Source organism: Cololabis saira, chromosome 13 (assembly GCF_033807715.1).
Source record: "Cololabis saira isolate AMF1-May2022 chromosome 13, fColSai1.1, whole genome shotgun sequence".
NCBI classification, from domain to species: Eukaryota; Metazoa; Chordata; class Actinopteri; order Beloniformes; family Belonidae; genus Cololabis; species Cololabis saira.
The window spans coordinates 13,711,414-13,723,593 of NC_084599.1; the positions used below are offsets into that span (position 1 = coordinate 13,711,414).

Consider the following 12,180-nt stretch of genomic DNA (forward strand, 5'->3'; position numbering starts at 1 on the left):
TTCTTGTCTTTTTTGCATTTTGAGCTGTGGGTTTTATTCTGTTTACTCTGCAACATTTAATCTATGATTAAAGTGACGTTTGCACACACTTTGTATTATGATGTTACTGAGTTGAAAATCTCATGGGTAACTACTAATACAAAGGTTAAGGTAATCAAGGGGCAGGTAGGTGTGTTTTTCAGCATGTTATGTAAGAACACCTTAATAGCTATGATATACTGGATTTTTCAGTTGCTTGTCCTGGGTGACCACAACAAAAGGATCACTCAAGCATGAACAAGCTTTAAAAGAGACTGCGTGTTCATACAGGGAGAGAAAGCCTCTCATCATCACGGATATTCCTACCACTGCTGTCGGCTTTTTTCTATAACCATGTGGCTTTATAACGTTTTGTTGAATTTGGACCTAAAGGCGCTTCTCTTGTTTATTTTTTTGTTCCTTCTGATTGCCGACTTCCTCAAAAATAGGAAACCACCAAACTTCCCTCCAGGACCACGAGCTCTCCCATTCTTTGGAAATATCTTGAGTATAGATGGGAAACAGCCACACATTTATTTCAGCAAGGTACTCATTTATATATATACGTTTCAGTTTAAAAGGCTTCTGAGTCATCGAATATTACTTCAAAGATGTTTTAAGATGTATTTTATAAAACCCTATTTATTTTGAACAATTCAGTTTAAGCCACAAACGTTTAGGTTTTTCTGTAAGGTATTTGCTGCAAACAAAACTCTAAATCGGTAAATGCTGACACCTGGTGGTGACATTGTAAACATATTCTGAGCTTTATACATGCTGTGATGTGGGAAATGGTATCACTATTCTCCTGTCATGGTCTTCAAGGTTTTTTCTTTGTCTTCTGGCTTAAATGTTCCCCCTTTCTTTTGTTTCAACTTCATGTAAGACTTGTGTGTTGGATTTCATCAGTGTTTATTGTTGTCCACAGCTGGCTGACATGTATGGGAATGTCTTCAGTTTCCGCTTTGGCGGTACTGCAACAGTGTTTGTGTCAGGGTACAAAATGGTTAAGGAAGCCATCGTGACACAAGCTGAGAACTTTGTGGATCGACCATATAGTGCCTTAGCTGACAGAGTTTACTCTGGAGCATCTGGTATAAAACTTATTTTTCTTACCAGCCACATTCTACACAGAGAGGTTTTTGTGGTCGACTCATTTCCTCAATGCTTACGTTTGTCTCTAGATGGTCTGTTTATGAGCAACGGTGAAACATGGAAGAAACAACGACGGTTTGCTTTGTCTACCCTACGCACCTTCGGTCTGGGAAAAAACACCATGGAACAGTGTATTTGTGAGGAGATCCGATACCTGCAGGAGGAGATAGAGACTGACAAAGGTGGAACACCATAACAGTAACACTTATTTAACTCACTATCTGACTAAATCAACTACTAATCAACCCTCCTTTTCCTCAGGTGCACCTTTCAGTCCTGCAGGATTGTTCAACAATGCTGTGTCCAACATTATCTGCCAGCTGGTGATGGGGAGAAGATATGACTATAATGACCACAACTTTCAGATGATGCTGAAATATCTGTCTGAGGCTTTTCAGCTGGAGGGGACGATATGGGCCGAAGTATGTCAATGAAATTCCCTGAGATACCGACATAAAAACACTGAGATGTCAGATACTCATTACAGAGGGGGGACACAGATGTTTTGAATAATCAATTTTTTATTTTTTCTTGAGTAGCTTTATGAGGCTTTCCCTGGAATAATGAAGCGCCTGCCAGGTCCCCACAACAAATTATTCAGCCATTATGAATTCATGTTAGACTTCATTGGTCAGGAAGTAAAGAGGCACAAGAAGGACTTGGACTGCAGCAATCCTCGAGATTACATCGACACTTTCCTCATTGAACTGGAGAAAGTATGTTGGAAACCATTTGACAGCTATTTTGCTCTAAAGAACTGTAATTTCCGTCAACCTACCAGCCATTTCTAATTTACTCTGCATTGCTGCACAGCACAAAGAGGGTGAACTGGGTTTCACTGAGGCCAATCTGGTTCTCTGCTCTCTGGATCTCTTCCTGGCTGGAACAGAAACTACATCCACCACTCTGCAGTGGGCTTTGATTTACCTAATCAAAAACCCTCAAATCCAAGGTGAGTGACATGCTGGACCCTACAAGGAGCTTGGTAATTAGTAATTATATTTAATGCAGGATTTAATATAATGATATTCCTTTTCCAGAGAAGGTCCAAGCTGAAATCGATTGTGTGATTGGACAGACCCGCCAGCCCTCCATGGCCGACAGACCAAACCTGCCTTACACTGATGCTGTCATTCATGAGATCCAGAGGATGGGAAATATCGTTCCTCTCAACGGACCCCGAGTAGCTGCCAAGGATACAACCCTGGGAGGTTACTTTATTCCCAAGGTGCATTTACACTGCAGTCTTTTAAAAACAATACATTGTTCATAGGTGTGCAGAGCATATTGTTACCTTGTTGATTTGGATTTTTTCAGGGAACATCCTTGATGCCCATGCTGACCTCTGTACTGTTTGACAAGTCTGAATGGGAGACTCCAGACACCTTCAATCCTGGACACTTTCTAAATGCTGACGGACAGTTTGTGAAGAAAGAAGCTTTCCTGCCCTTCTCTGCAGGTACAATGCTCTTGATTTTTAAATGGTGACAATAGTGCTATTTCCATCTGTGTAATTACAGTGTTTGTGCACACTCTTCAGGCAAACGTGTGTGCCTCGGAGAAGGCCTGGCCAGGATGGAGCTGTTCCTGTTTTTGGTGGGTTTGCTGCAGAAGTTCTCCTTCTCTGTTCCTGCAGGCGTGGAGCTCAGTACCGAAGGAATCTATGGAACTACACGAGTTCCTTTTCCCTTCAAAGTTTATGCTAAGGCTCGTTGACCTAAAAAGATATTTTCACAAAAATCACAGATCCAGATCCAGATCTATAAATTAGGAATAGCTAACTAAACAGACATTATGATGCTCTACAAACCCAAGAAGAAAGGTGTTGTGATAAATGTAGCAACCATAAGACACAGCAATATCAAAGAGAAGGAGCACGATAAGTTGGGGGAAATACCAGAGGTTGCAGGAAGAAACAGAGAAGGGAACAGTGGTGGCACCACTGGGGTAACGAGGGTACTCAGCGCTCTGACCTCCAAGCTGGGTGAGTGGCTCTAGCAGACCCCAGGAACAACATCAGAGATCTCTGTCCAGAAGAGGAATGCAGTTCTAGGAGCATCATCAGTTAATTTTTTATGTTGCTTGATACATATCTATCAAAGATCTGGGCGAAGGTTCACGGACTTACCGCACACACACACCCACTGATAAGCCACACATCTTCAACGCCTTCTCTGGCTCCCTTCTTATCAGCCCCCCTGACACGGACGTCGGGTTTGAGCGCCAGCTGCGCGGCCCTCACTTGGATGAACTGTTGAACTCTGTTGAGCTGTGTGCTGCTGAGGTGGTTTTTTTGCACCTTAATACTGTGTATATACTCAGTGTGAAGATGTATTTTTTTTCTCCTCTCCCCCCCTATCCCAGTGTTACCTTTTGGAAAACAGGCGCACAATACCATTGTGTCGCCGCCGGTGTATCCGAAGTCAAAAACAGTTTTCTAAGCTGACCTAATAAACTTGATTCTGATTCTGATTCTGATTCTGATTCTGAAATAACGCAGTTATCCTTGATGGCTCAATCAAGCTAACCGTGAGAAGTTGATATTCCACTTGTCAACACTGCATGAATGTGTTATTTGTGGGGTTGGTGTTTGGTAACCCACTTTTTCATATTAATTTAAATTCTGTTTTCCATTTCCATTTTTGTTTTTTTATTTTGTTAAACATATTTGTGTACACGCAGTTCCTGCTCCTCCGGGTCAGGTCAATCACTCCTCTGCGGAGGCGCGTGCAGCACAGCTTGTTGCAGCACCAGGTGTGGTTGGTTACCTGAATGAGAGTAGGAGTTTCAGGCCATAGTGGGTAGGGGGGTTTCAACCCAATTGAACCAATACATACCAAACCTGTGAAGAGGTGGAACTTCCACAAGGCAAGATGGAACCAGTTCACAAATCTAGTGGACTCGGGGATAGACAACCTCCCCCCTCCATCCTCCTTCAACCCCGACCTCGCCTACTCAGCCTTCTGCAAACTCACCATCAGGCCATCCCTCGCGGCTTCCGCCGTCGGTATATACCCACCTGGGACGAGGAGTGCGAAACACACTACAACGAATACTTGAATGCTGAACCCGGCGAAGAGGCAGCCTCAAAAGCATCAGACCTGACAGAATGCCTCGACAAAAAGCGTAGAGAGCGATGGGAGGAAACTGTCCGAGGAATCGACTTCACCCACTCTAGCAGAATGGCTTGGAAGACCTTCAATCGCCTCACAGGCAGAAGCTCCAGACCAACACAATGCCCTGTATCATCCAATTCAATTGCTGAACAACTTCTTGCCAACGGCCGATTCACGGACACTGCAAAAGACCACACCCGTTCCGTCAAGCAGGAAACTACAAACCTCTTGCAAGCCCCAGGAGCAGATGGCCACATGTCAACACCATTCACATCCAAAGAGCTCTCCACCGCCATCGGACAACTGAAGAGTGGGAAAGCCCAGGGGCCAGACAACATCCCACCAGAATTCTTGCTTCACTGTGGCCAAAAATGTCAGAACTGGCTCAAGGAGTTTTACTCCTCCTGCCTCAACCGACTAGCAATACCCAAGATCTGGCGAAGGGCAACAATCATTGCCTTACCCAAACCCAACAAACCAACGGACAACCCCAAGAACTACCGCCCAATCTCACTTCTCTGTGTCCCATTCAAGGTCCTGGAGCGACTTCTTTTAGCCCGCCTGGACCCCACCATAGACCCCCAATTACCCGACCAACAAGCAGGATTCCGCCACGGACGCAGCACCGTCCACCAGATCGTAAAGCTGACAAACGACATCGAAGACAGCTTCGAAAAACGCCACAAAGCAGGCGTTGTCCTGGTGGATCTCACTGCGGCTTATGACACCGTCTGGCACCAGGGCCTTACCTTGAAGCTCCTCCGGGGTGTTCCAGACCGCCACCTAGTACGATTTATACGTACTATCCTCTCCAACCGCAGCTTCATACTGAAGACAAGTGATGGTCAGTCCAGCCGCCCTCGGCGCCTCAAAAACGGAGTCCCCCAAGGATCAGTACTGGCCCCACTGCTCTTCAACTTATACATCAGCGATCTGCCCTACACAACATCAAGGCAGTACGGATACGCGGACGACCTGGCCCTCCTACCTTCCGACAGTAACTGGACAACAGTAGAGGAGACCCTAACCTCAGACATGTCACTAATAGCAGGGTACCTGAAAACGTGGAGACTGAAGCTGAGTGTCGCAAAAACATCCTCCACAGCCTTCCATCTCAACACCAAGGAGGCCCGCCGCCAACTCACAGTTAACGTCAATGGGTCACCCCTGCCGCACAACCCAACCCCCACATACCTCGGAGTGAAACTGGACGGGCAGCTAACGTACAAACAACATCTTGAATCGTTGTGTGCCAAAGTCTCCTCCAGGAACAACCTCCTACGTCGACTAGCAGGGTCGTCTTGGGGAGCAAGTGCCTCTACCTTAAGAACCGGCGCCCTTGCCCTGGTATACAGCGCGGCAGAATACGCCTCCCCTGCATGGAGTCGCAGTGCGCATGCCAAGAAACTCGACACCACCCTCAACGAGACCATGAGGATTGTCACCGGCTGCTTGAAACCCACCCCAACGGAGTTCCTCCCGGTACCATCTGGCATCGCACCAGCCGCTCTACGCAGGGAAAACCACACACACAGACTTGTGAGTAAGGCCTCGCAGGATCCAACACATCTCCTGCACAAACTTGTGGCAGACTCCCAAGACCCTGGTCGCCAGCGTCTACCTTCCCGGCGCCCGTTCTCCCGCCACCCAGCAATTTCTGGTGGACCCCCCTTCAACACACTTGAAGTATGGAGAACCAGCTGGCAGGAGACCCGACCCCCTCAACTCTGAGTCAACCCAAACACGAGTTTACCACCGGGCGCTGACCTTCCTCGCAAGGACTGGTCAACACTAAACCGGCTACGGACGGGTGTGGGCCATTTCAACACCACCATGCACCGCTTGGGCCTGCGCCCATCAGCAGCCTGCCCATGCGGAGCCGAGGAACAGACCGCCCACCACATCATCCACGAGTGCCCCACCTTCCCCCCACCCAATCACCTTGACCTGAATGACCTGAGTCCCGACACAGAGAGCTGGCTGCAGCGGCTGAGCGACATTGCCTAGCTGCCTCACACGAAAGAAGAAGAAGAAGAAGAATAAAGAAGTTGCTGCAGATTCGTCAGCTGCACATCCATGATCCGAATCTCCTGTTCCACCACATCCCAAAAGTGCTCTATTGGATTGAGATCTGGTGACGGTGGAGGCCATTTGAGTAGTGAACTCATTGTCACGTTCAACAGTCTGACATGATTCATGCTTTATGACATGGTGCGTTATCCTGTTGGAAGTAGCATCAGAAGATGGTACACTGTGGTCATAAAGGGATGGACATGGGGGCACGGTGGCGCAGCAGGTAGTGCAGCCGTCTCACAGCAAGAAGGTCCTGGGTTCGATTCCCGCCGGGGTTGGCGAAAGGGCCTTTCTGTGTGGAGTTTGCATGTTCTCCCCGTGTTCCCTTGGGTAGCTACCCTCACAAAAACATGCAACAGTCCTGGGTTATACATGCCCCCTCTGGCCAGCCGGGGCGCTAGATGGGGTGGGGAGGATCCGGCCAGAATAACGTGATCCTTCCACGCGCTACGTCCGGCCGGAGAAACCCCACCCTGTCTGGTGAAAAGATGCGGCCTGCTCACTCCTCAGGTTAAGGAGGAGACCTGATCTCAGTGCAGGGCCCTCCCGGGGTTGGTAGAGGATGGCAATGCCCAGGACTGTAGGTTAGGTAGGAGCACTGGGTGATAAAATGGGGGAAAAAAACAGGATCAAAATATTTTTTTTAATAAAGGGATGGACATGGTCAGCAACAATACTCAGGTAGACTGTAGCATTGACACAATGCTCAATTGGTAGTAATGGGCCCAATGTGTGCCTGGAAATATCCCCCACACCATTACACCACCAGCTTGAACGATTGATACAAGGCAGGATGGATCCATGCTTTCATGTTGTTGATGCCAAATTCTGACCCTACCATCCGAATGTCACAGCTGAAATCAAGACTCATCAGAACAGGCAACGTTTTTCCAATCTTCTGTTGTCCAATTTTGGTGAACCTGTGGGAATTGTAGCCTCAGTTTCCCGTTCTTAGCCGACAGGAGTGGCACCTGGTTTGGTCTTCTGCTGCTTTAGTCCATCCGCCTCAAGGTTCAACTTGTTGCATGTTCAGAGATGCTCTTCTGCATACCTCAGGTTGTAATGGGTGGTTATTTGAGTTATGTTGCCTTTCTACCAGCTTGAACCAGTCTGGCTATTCTCCTCTGACCTCTGGCATCAAAAAGCATTTGGGCCGCTCACTGCATATTTTCTCTTTTTCGGACCATTCTCTGTAAACCCTAGAGAGGGTTGTGCATGAAAATCCCAGTAGATCAGCAGTTTCTGAAACATTTCAGACCAGCCCGTCTGGCACCAACAACCGTGTCACGTTCAAAGTTACTTAAATCACCTTACTTCCCCGTTCTGATGCTCGGTTTGACATGCAGCTGTTACAGTGTCTCCTCCACTCATCCCCTCTAATCTTGTCCCTCCACAACAACCGGTCTGCCTCACCCCCACAGCTCATGCACTGCATACTTTTCACCGCAGGTGACATGAGTTGTGGGTGATTAGAGAAGGAGTTCCAGCAGGGTCGGCGTCATGGGGGGTCATCCGCGGGCCATGCCCCCCCAAATGAGTTATTGTGCCCCCCTCCACTCGCCCACAAGCAGGCCAAGCCTTTGTGCCAAACTTTGTATTTTATTGATTACTTATCTTATTGAACGTGAAATCATCCTTCGTAAATTACATTTAATTAAAACCCGTGCTTATTAATCACAAAACACAGGTTAAACATCATGACCAAATCCGCTCCGACCCGGTGTGTCAGTATCAGCGCAGACAGACTGCAGCTTCGCCTGAATTATGGTTCCGCTTTAAATCGACGGCGTAGCCGACGGCGTAGGGTCGCGGTGCGGGGTGCGTCGGCGCGTACCCTACGCCGTCGGTTCTGCGTTGGTGTGACGCGGAACCATAAATCAGCCAATCAGGGACAAGGGGTTGGGGGAGCTGGGTTGATGTTGATCCGCGGACCAAACTTGTTAAGGAGCATCAAACTCACTCTTATCTACGCGGAAATAACGCTAAAATATAAAGAAGGCTTCCCAAAGTGTGATCTATGGTGAAATAGGAAAATTAAGATGTGCAACTCTTCTAAAGGTGAGACATGCATTTAATTGACTTCATGGCGCCACCCTTGGCGTTTATTATCACGCAAATGTGGAATGTTTGGGTCTGTCTAATTTCATCAAATTAAATTTGGAGATTCACCGTTCACATTTTTATGTGTATGCGTTGTATGAGAGATATGGAGAGGGCGAGGGAGGGAGAGACGTGGCCTGTACGTCGTCGTTTTTTTTTTTTTTGCATTTTGGGTGCACAATACACGTGTGTGTGTGTGTGTGTGTGTGTGTGTATTAAAAAGAGATTTTGCAGTATGTTGTGTAATTGAAACTGGTTTGCTGTGATCGTTGATGGCAAACTCATATTAAGCATTTACATCATATTGCGTTCTTGAACGGCAGTTTGTGCCCCCCCGCTGGTTATTATGTGCCCCCCAATTAGATCTGTTCTGCCGCCGACTCTGAGTTCCAGTCAGGTTATAGCACAGCTTCAGCCACTCTCCTCATCAGATCCCTCTGCGTATTTCAACCCCGGTTCTTCAGTCATTCATCGCCAGATCTTCCCTAGGAATTGCCTAGCAAGTATCCAGTCTGTGTATGTCACGTATATAGCTGCCTGTTTGTATGCTGACACTCTTGAGGATATCTTTAGTGATTTTTTTTTTGATAACTGCCTCTTTCTGTGACTCGCCAGCTTAACTCAAACTCTGCCCTATCCCCTATCGTCCTGGACACCTTTCAACCCATTAACTTACCTGATCTGATGGATTTGATCATGAAAATGAAATTGTCCTCTAGCTCTCTGGATGTACTACCACCGTCCCTTTTTCTAAATGTCTTGCCAACCATTGGTCCCACTGTGACACCTCCCTGTCAGCAGGTCATATCCCCTCTTATCTTAAACATGCAACCATCCAGCCCATATTAAAGAAACCAAATTTGGACCCTGATCTGCCTATTAACTATAGGCCTATATCTAAACTCCCCTTCCTGTCAAAAATCTTGGAAAAGGTTGTTGCCAACCAACTCATTGCTGTATTAGAAAGGCACAATATTTTTGACAAGTTCCAGTCGGGATTTAGAAAGTTGCACTCTACTGAAACTGCTCTCTTGAAGGTTTCCAATGACATTTTAATGTCTACTGATGCAGGTGACTGCACAGGTGACTGCTAGTTTTACTTGACCTCAGCTCTACTTTTGATACGGTTGACCCCTATATCCTGATCAAACGACTCCGTGACAGTGCTGTCATATCACGCATTGCCTTGGATTGGATAACATCTTACCTCTGACAGAAGCTTCTCAGTTTCAAATGGTGACCTTACATCAGACTCCTCTCCACTGTACTGTGGTGTCCCGCAAGGTTCGGTTTTAGGGCCACTTTTATTTTCTCAGTACCTGCTACCCCTGGGACCAGTGGCGTAGCCACGGGTGTGCCAGGGTGTGCCAGTGCCACCCAAAGAGACAGCTGGCACACCCAAAAATTTGATGCATTTTTTTTTTTTTGTATAGTCTTCTAAGTATTCTAAATCGAGGCTAATCTAGGCTATTAGTATGTAATCATGATGTTCAAAATAATTCAAAATAAAAAATCTTATTTTTGCATGTAAAACCCCCGTCAGGCGATGTGTCGCGGCAGCTGGACTGTTAAACCTAAATTATGGTTCCGCGTTAAAGCACCGGCGTAGCCTACGGCGTAGGGTACGCGGCGACGCACAACGTACGGTGTGCGTCGCCGCGTCCCCTACACCGTAGACCTGCGTCGGTGTAACGCGGACAACTCATCAAACGGAAGATGGATTGCGGACATGAGTTCCCGTCCATGAAGTCTTAAACTCCTGCGACAAAGATGTTTTATCCAAGATTAACTGTTTGCATCGTATTCTGAAGCATTGCCTGTTACAAGTTGCTCCGTGGAGCCTTTTTTTAGTCGTCAACAGGACCAGATCCGTCAGAGCGACGACGCTCACAGAGAGACTGAGGAGCCTCTCGTTGCTCATGTTTGAAAAAGATTTGAAATGTGCATTTTCTGTATTTAACAGCGTTTGTGTGTAATGTATATGATTAATAACAGCAGCACGTCATTATAGGCGCCCCTCTGCTCCTTCACCCGCCTCCCCTCTCCCCTCCCCGACACACACACACACACACACACACACACACACACACACACACACACACACACACACACACACACACACACACACACACACACACACACACACACACACACACACACACACACACACACCTCTCCTCCCCGACACACACACTAGTATGAGCTGCATCTCCAATGCGCGCGCCTTCGAGCACGCGCTGGAGCGCGAGTGTTTTGGATTGACGGTAACTTTATGGAGAGGTAGAAAAAAAGAAGAGAGGAAGAGAGAGAAAGAATCAGGACAGGCAGGCGAAGCCAACAGATTGGTCTAATATTAGGTGGAAGTGTAGGAAGAGCCACTTGGTAGGCTACTAAGTGATTAATATCTAAATATGATTTATATGGAAAGATTGCATAAGCAAGATTTGCAATTTATTCAGAGCTATTAAAAATGCTTGTTGCACAAAAACCTAGATGCCCAGTATGGTTTGAATTTCTGCTGACCAACCTGTCCTTTTGGGAAAATTATATTATTTTATTTTATTATTTTATAATAAAACCATCAGGCCAACCTTAAGCCAAATAGTTGTGTTCTGCCTCTGGTTAAATAGCTTTGTTGATCATGCGTAATGTGGATACGTTATGGCTCTGAGTGCATGAGTGTTATATTTCACTATGTTTGCTTCATTGGGTAGCTATGTGTGTGTGTGGTTATGTTTTTGTGATGTTTTTTTTAGGACATGCATAAAGTGTGGTTATTATATTACTTATTATTATATTATATATATTATTATACTTATTATATATTGAGAGCACACACAACATGTGGATATGTTTTGCACTGTTAATAATGTTGGATATACATGCTTTTGAATGTTTGTGGAGGTGTAAAGTCTAGTTTTGTTGAAAAAAAATTTGGCACACCCAGTCTTTGCTGGTGCACACCCAAAGTCTCTTTTCTGGCTACGCCACTGCCTGGGACATATAAACGATTACAACATCCCCTATCATTTATATGCTGACGACATCCAACTACATTTTCCTGTTAAGCCAGGTGTTGGGCCACAGTCCCATAGATATAAAGGCTAGATGACTCACGGCGGAGTCTCCAGCGTCGTTCACCCGCGGCCATCTTGCCACAGGAGACTCTCTGGTGCGCATGCGTGCGCTATAGTTGTTGCTGTTGGAGGGTGAGTGGTCTGTACAGACAAAAATACTCATAACTTGCTGAAATCTTGACGGATTTACAAACGGATTGGTTCATCATAAACGTCATTAACGTGGGTATGATTCGGGATGCTTGGACATGTTGAAATTGTATCTCTTCGTTTGCGAAAAACGACCTAATCATGCAGCATATACAATAGTTGTGTATAACTAACGTTAACGTTACCTGCCCAAGTTATCAAGGGTGACCACCAGTACTCAAGTTGTAAAAAAAGAAAAATCAGGGGGGATGGTGGATTTTATCATATGGGGACAGATCATTTGTGCTGAATACAAATAATATAATATATTACAAATAATAGCAGTGACCAAAACACCTGCAGAAATACTGCAGGAATGACATAGCAACAGTTAAATGCAGCCTTCTGTAAGCTTTAAATATCCACTGGGCTTACATCAAATACATCAAAACACAACAATAAAAAACAGTTTTCTGAACTTATCAATATGACTCTGTCCTTCACAGGATAAG

At 46.1% G+C, this 12,180-nt stretch overlaps 1 protein-coding gene across 1 annotated transcript; it reads left to right on the forward strand.

The window, feature by feature from the left end:
• The first annotated feature begins 216 nt into the window (after nucleotides 1-216).
• Nucleotides 217-3,645, forward strand: LOC133458181 (cytochrome P450 2J4-like). Its single transcript, XM_061737809.1, has 9 exons — nucleotides 217-564; nucleotides 947-1,112; nucleotides 1,203-1,355; nucleotides 1,435-1,595; nucleotides 1,713-1,889; nucleotides 1,987-2,125; nucleotides 2,214-2,401; nucleotides 2,491-2,632; nucleotides 2,714-3,645. The coding sequence occupies exons 1-9, from the start codon at nucleotides 373-375 to the stop codon at nucleotides 2,887-2,889; spliced, it is 1,494 nt and encodes a 497-aa protein (XP_061593793.1). The 5' UTR covers nucleotides 217-372; the 3' UTR covers nucleotides 2,890-3,645.
• The last annotated feature ends 8,535 nt before the right edge of the window (nucleotides 3,646-12,180 follow it).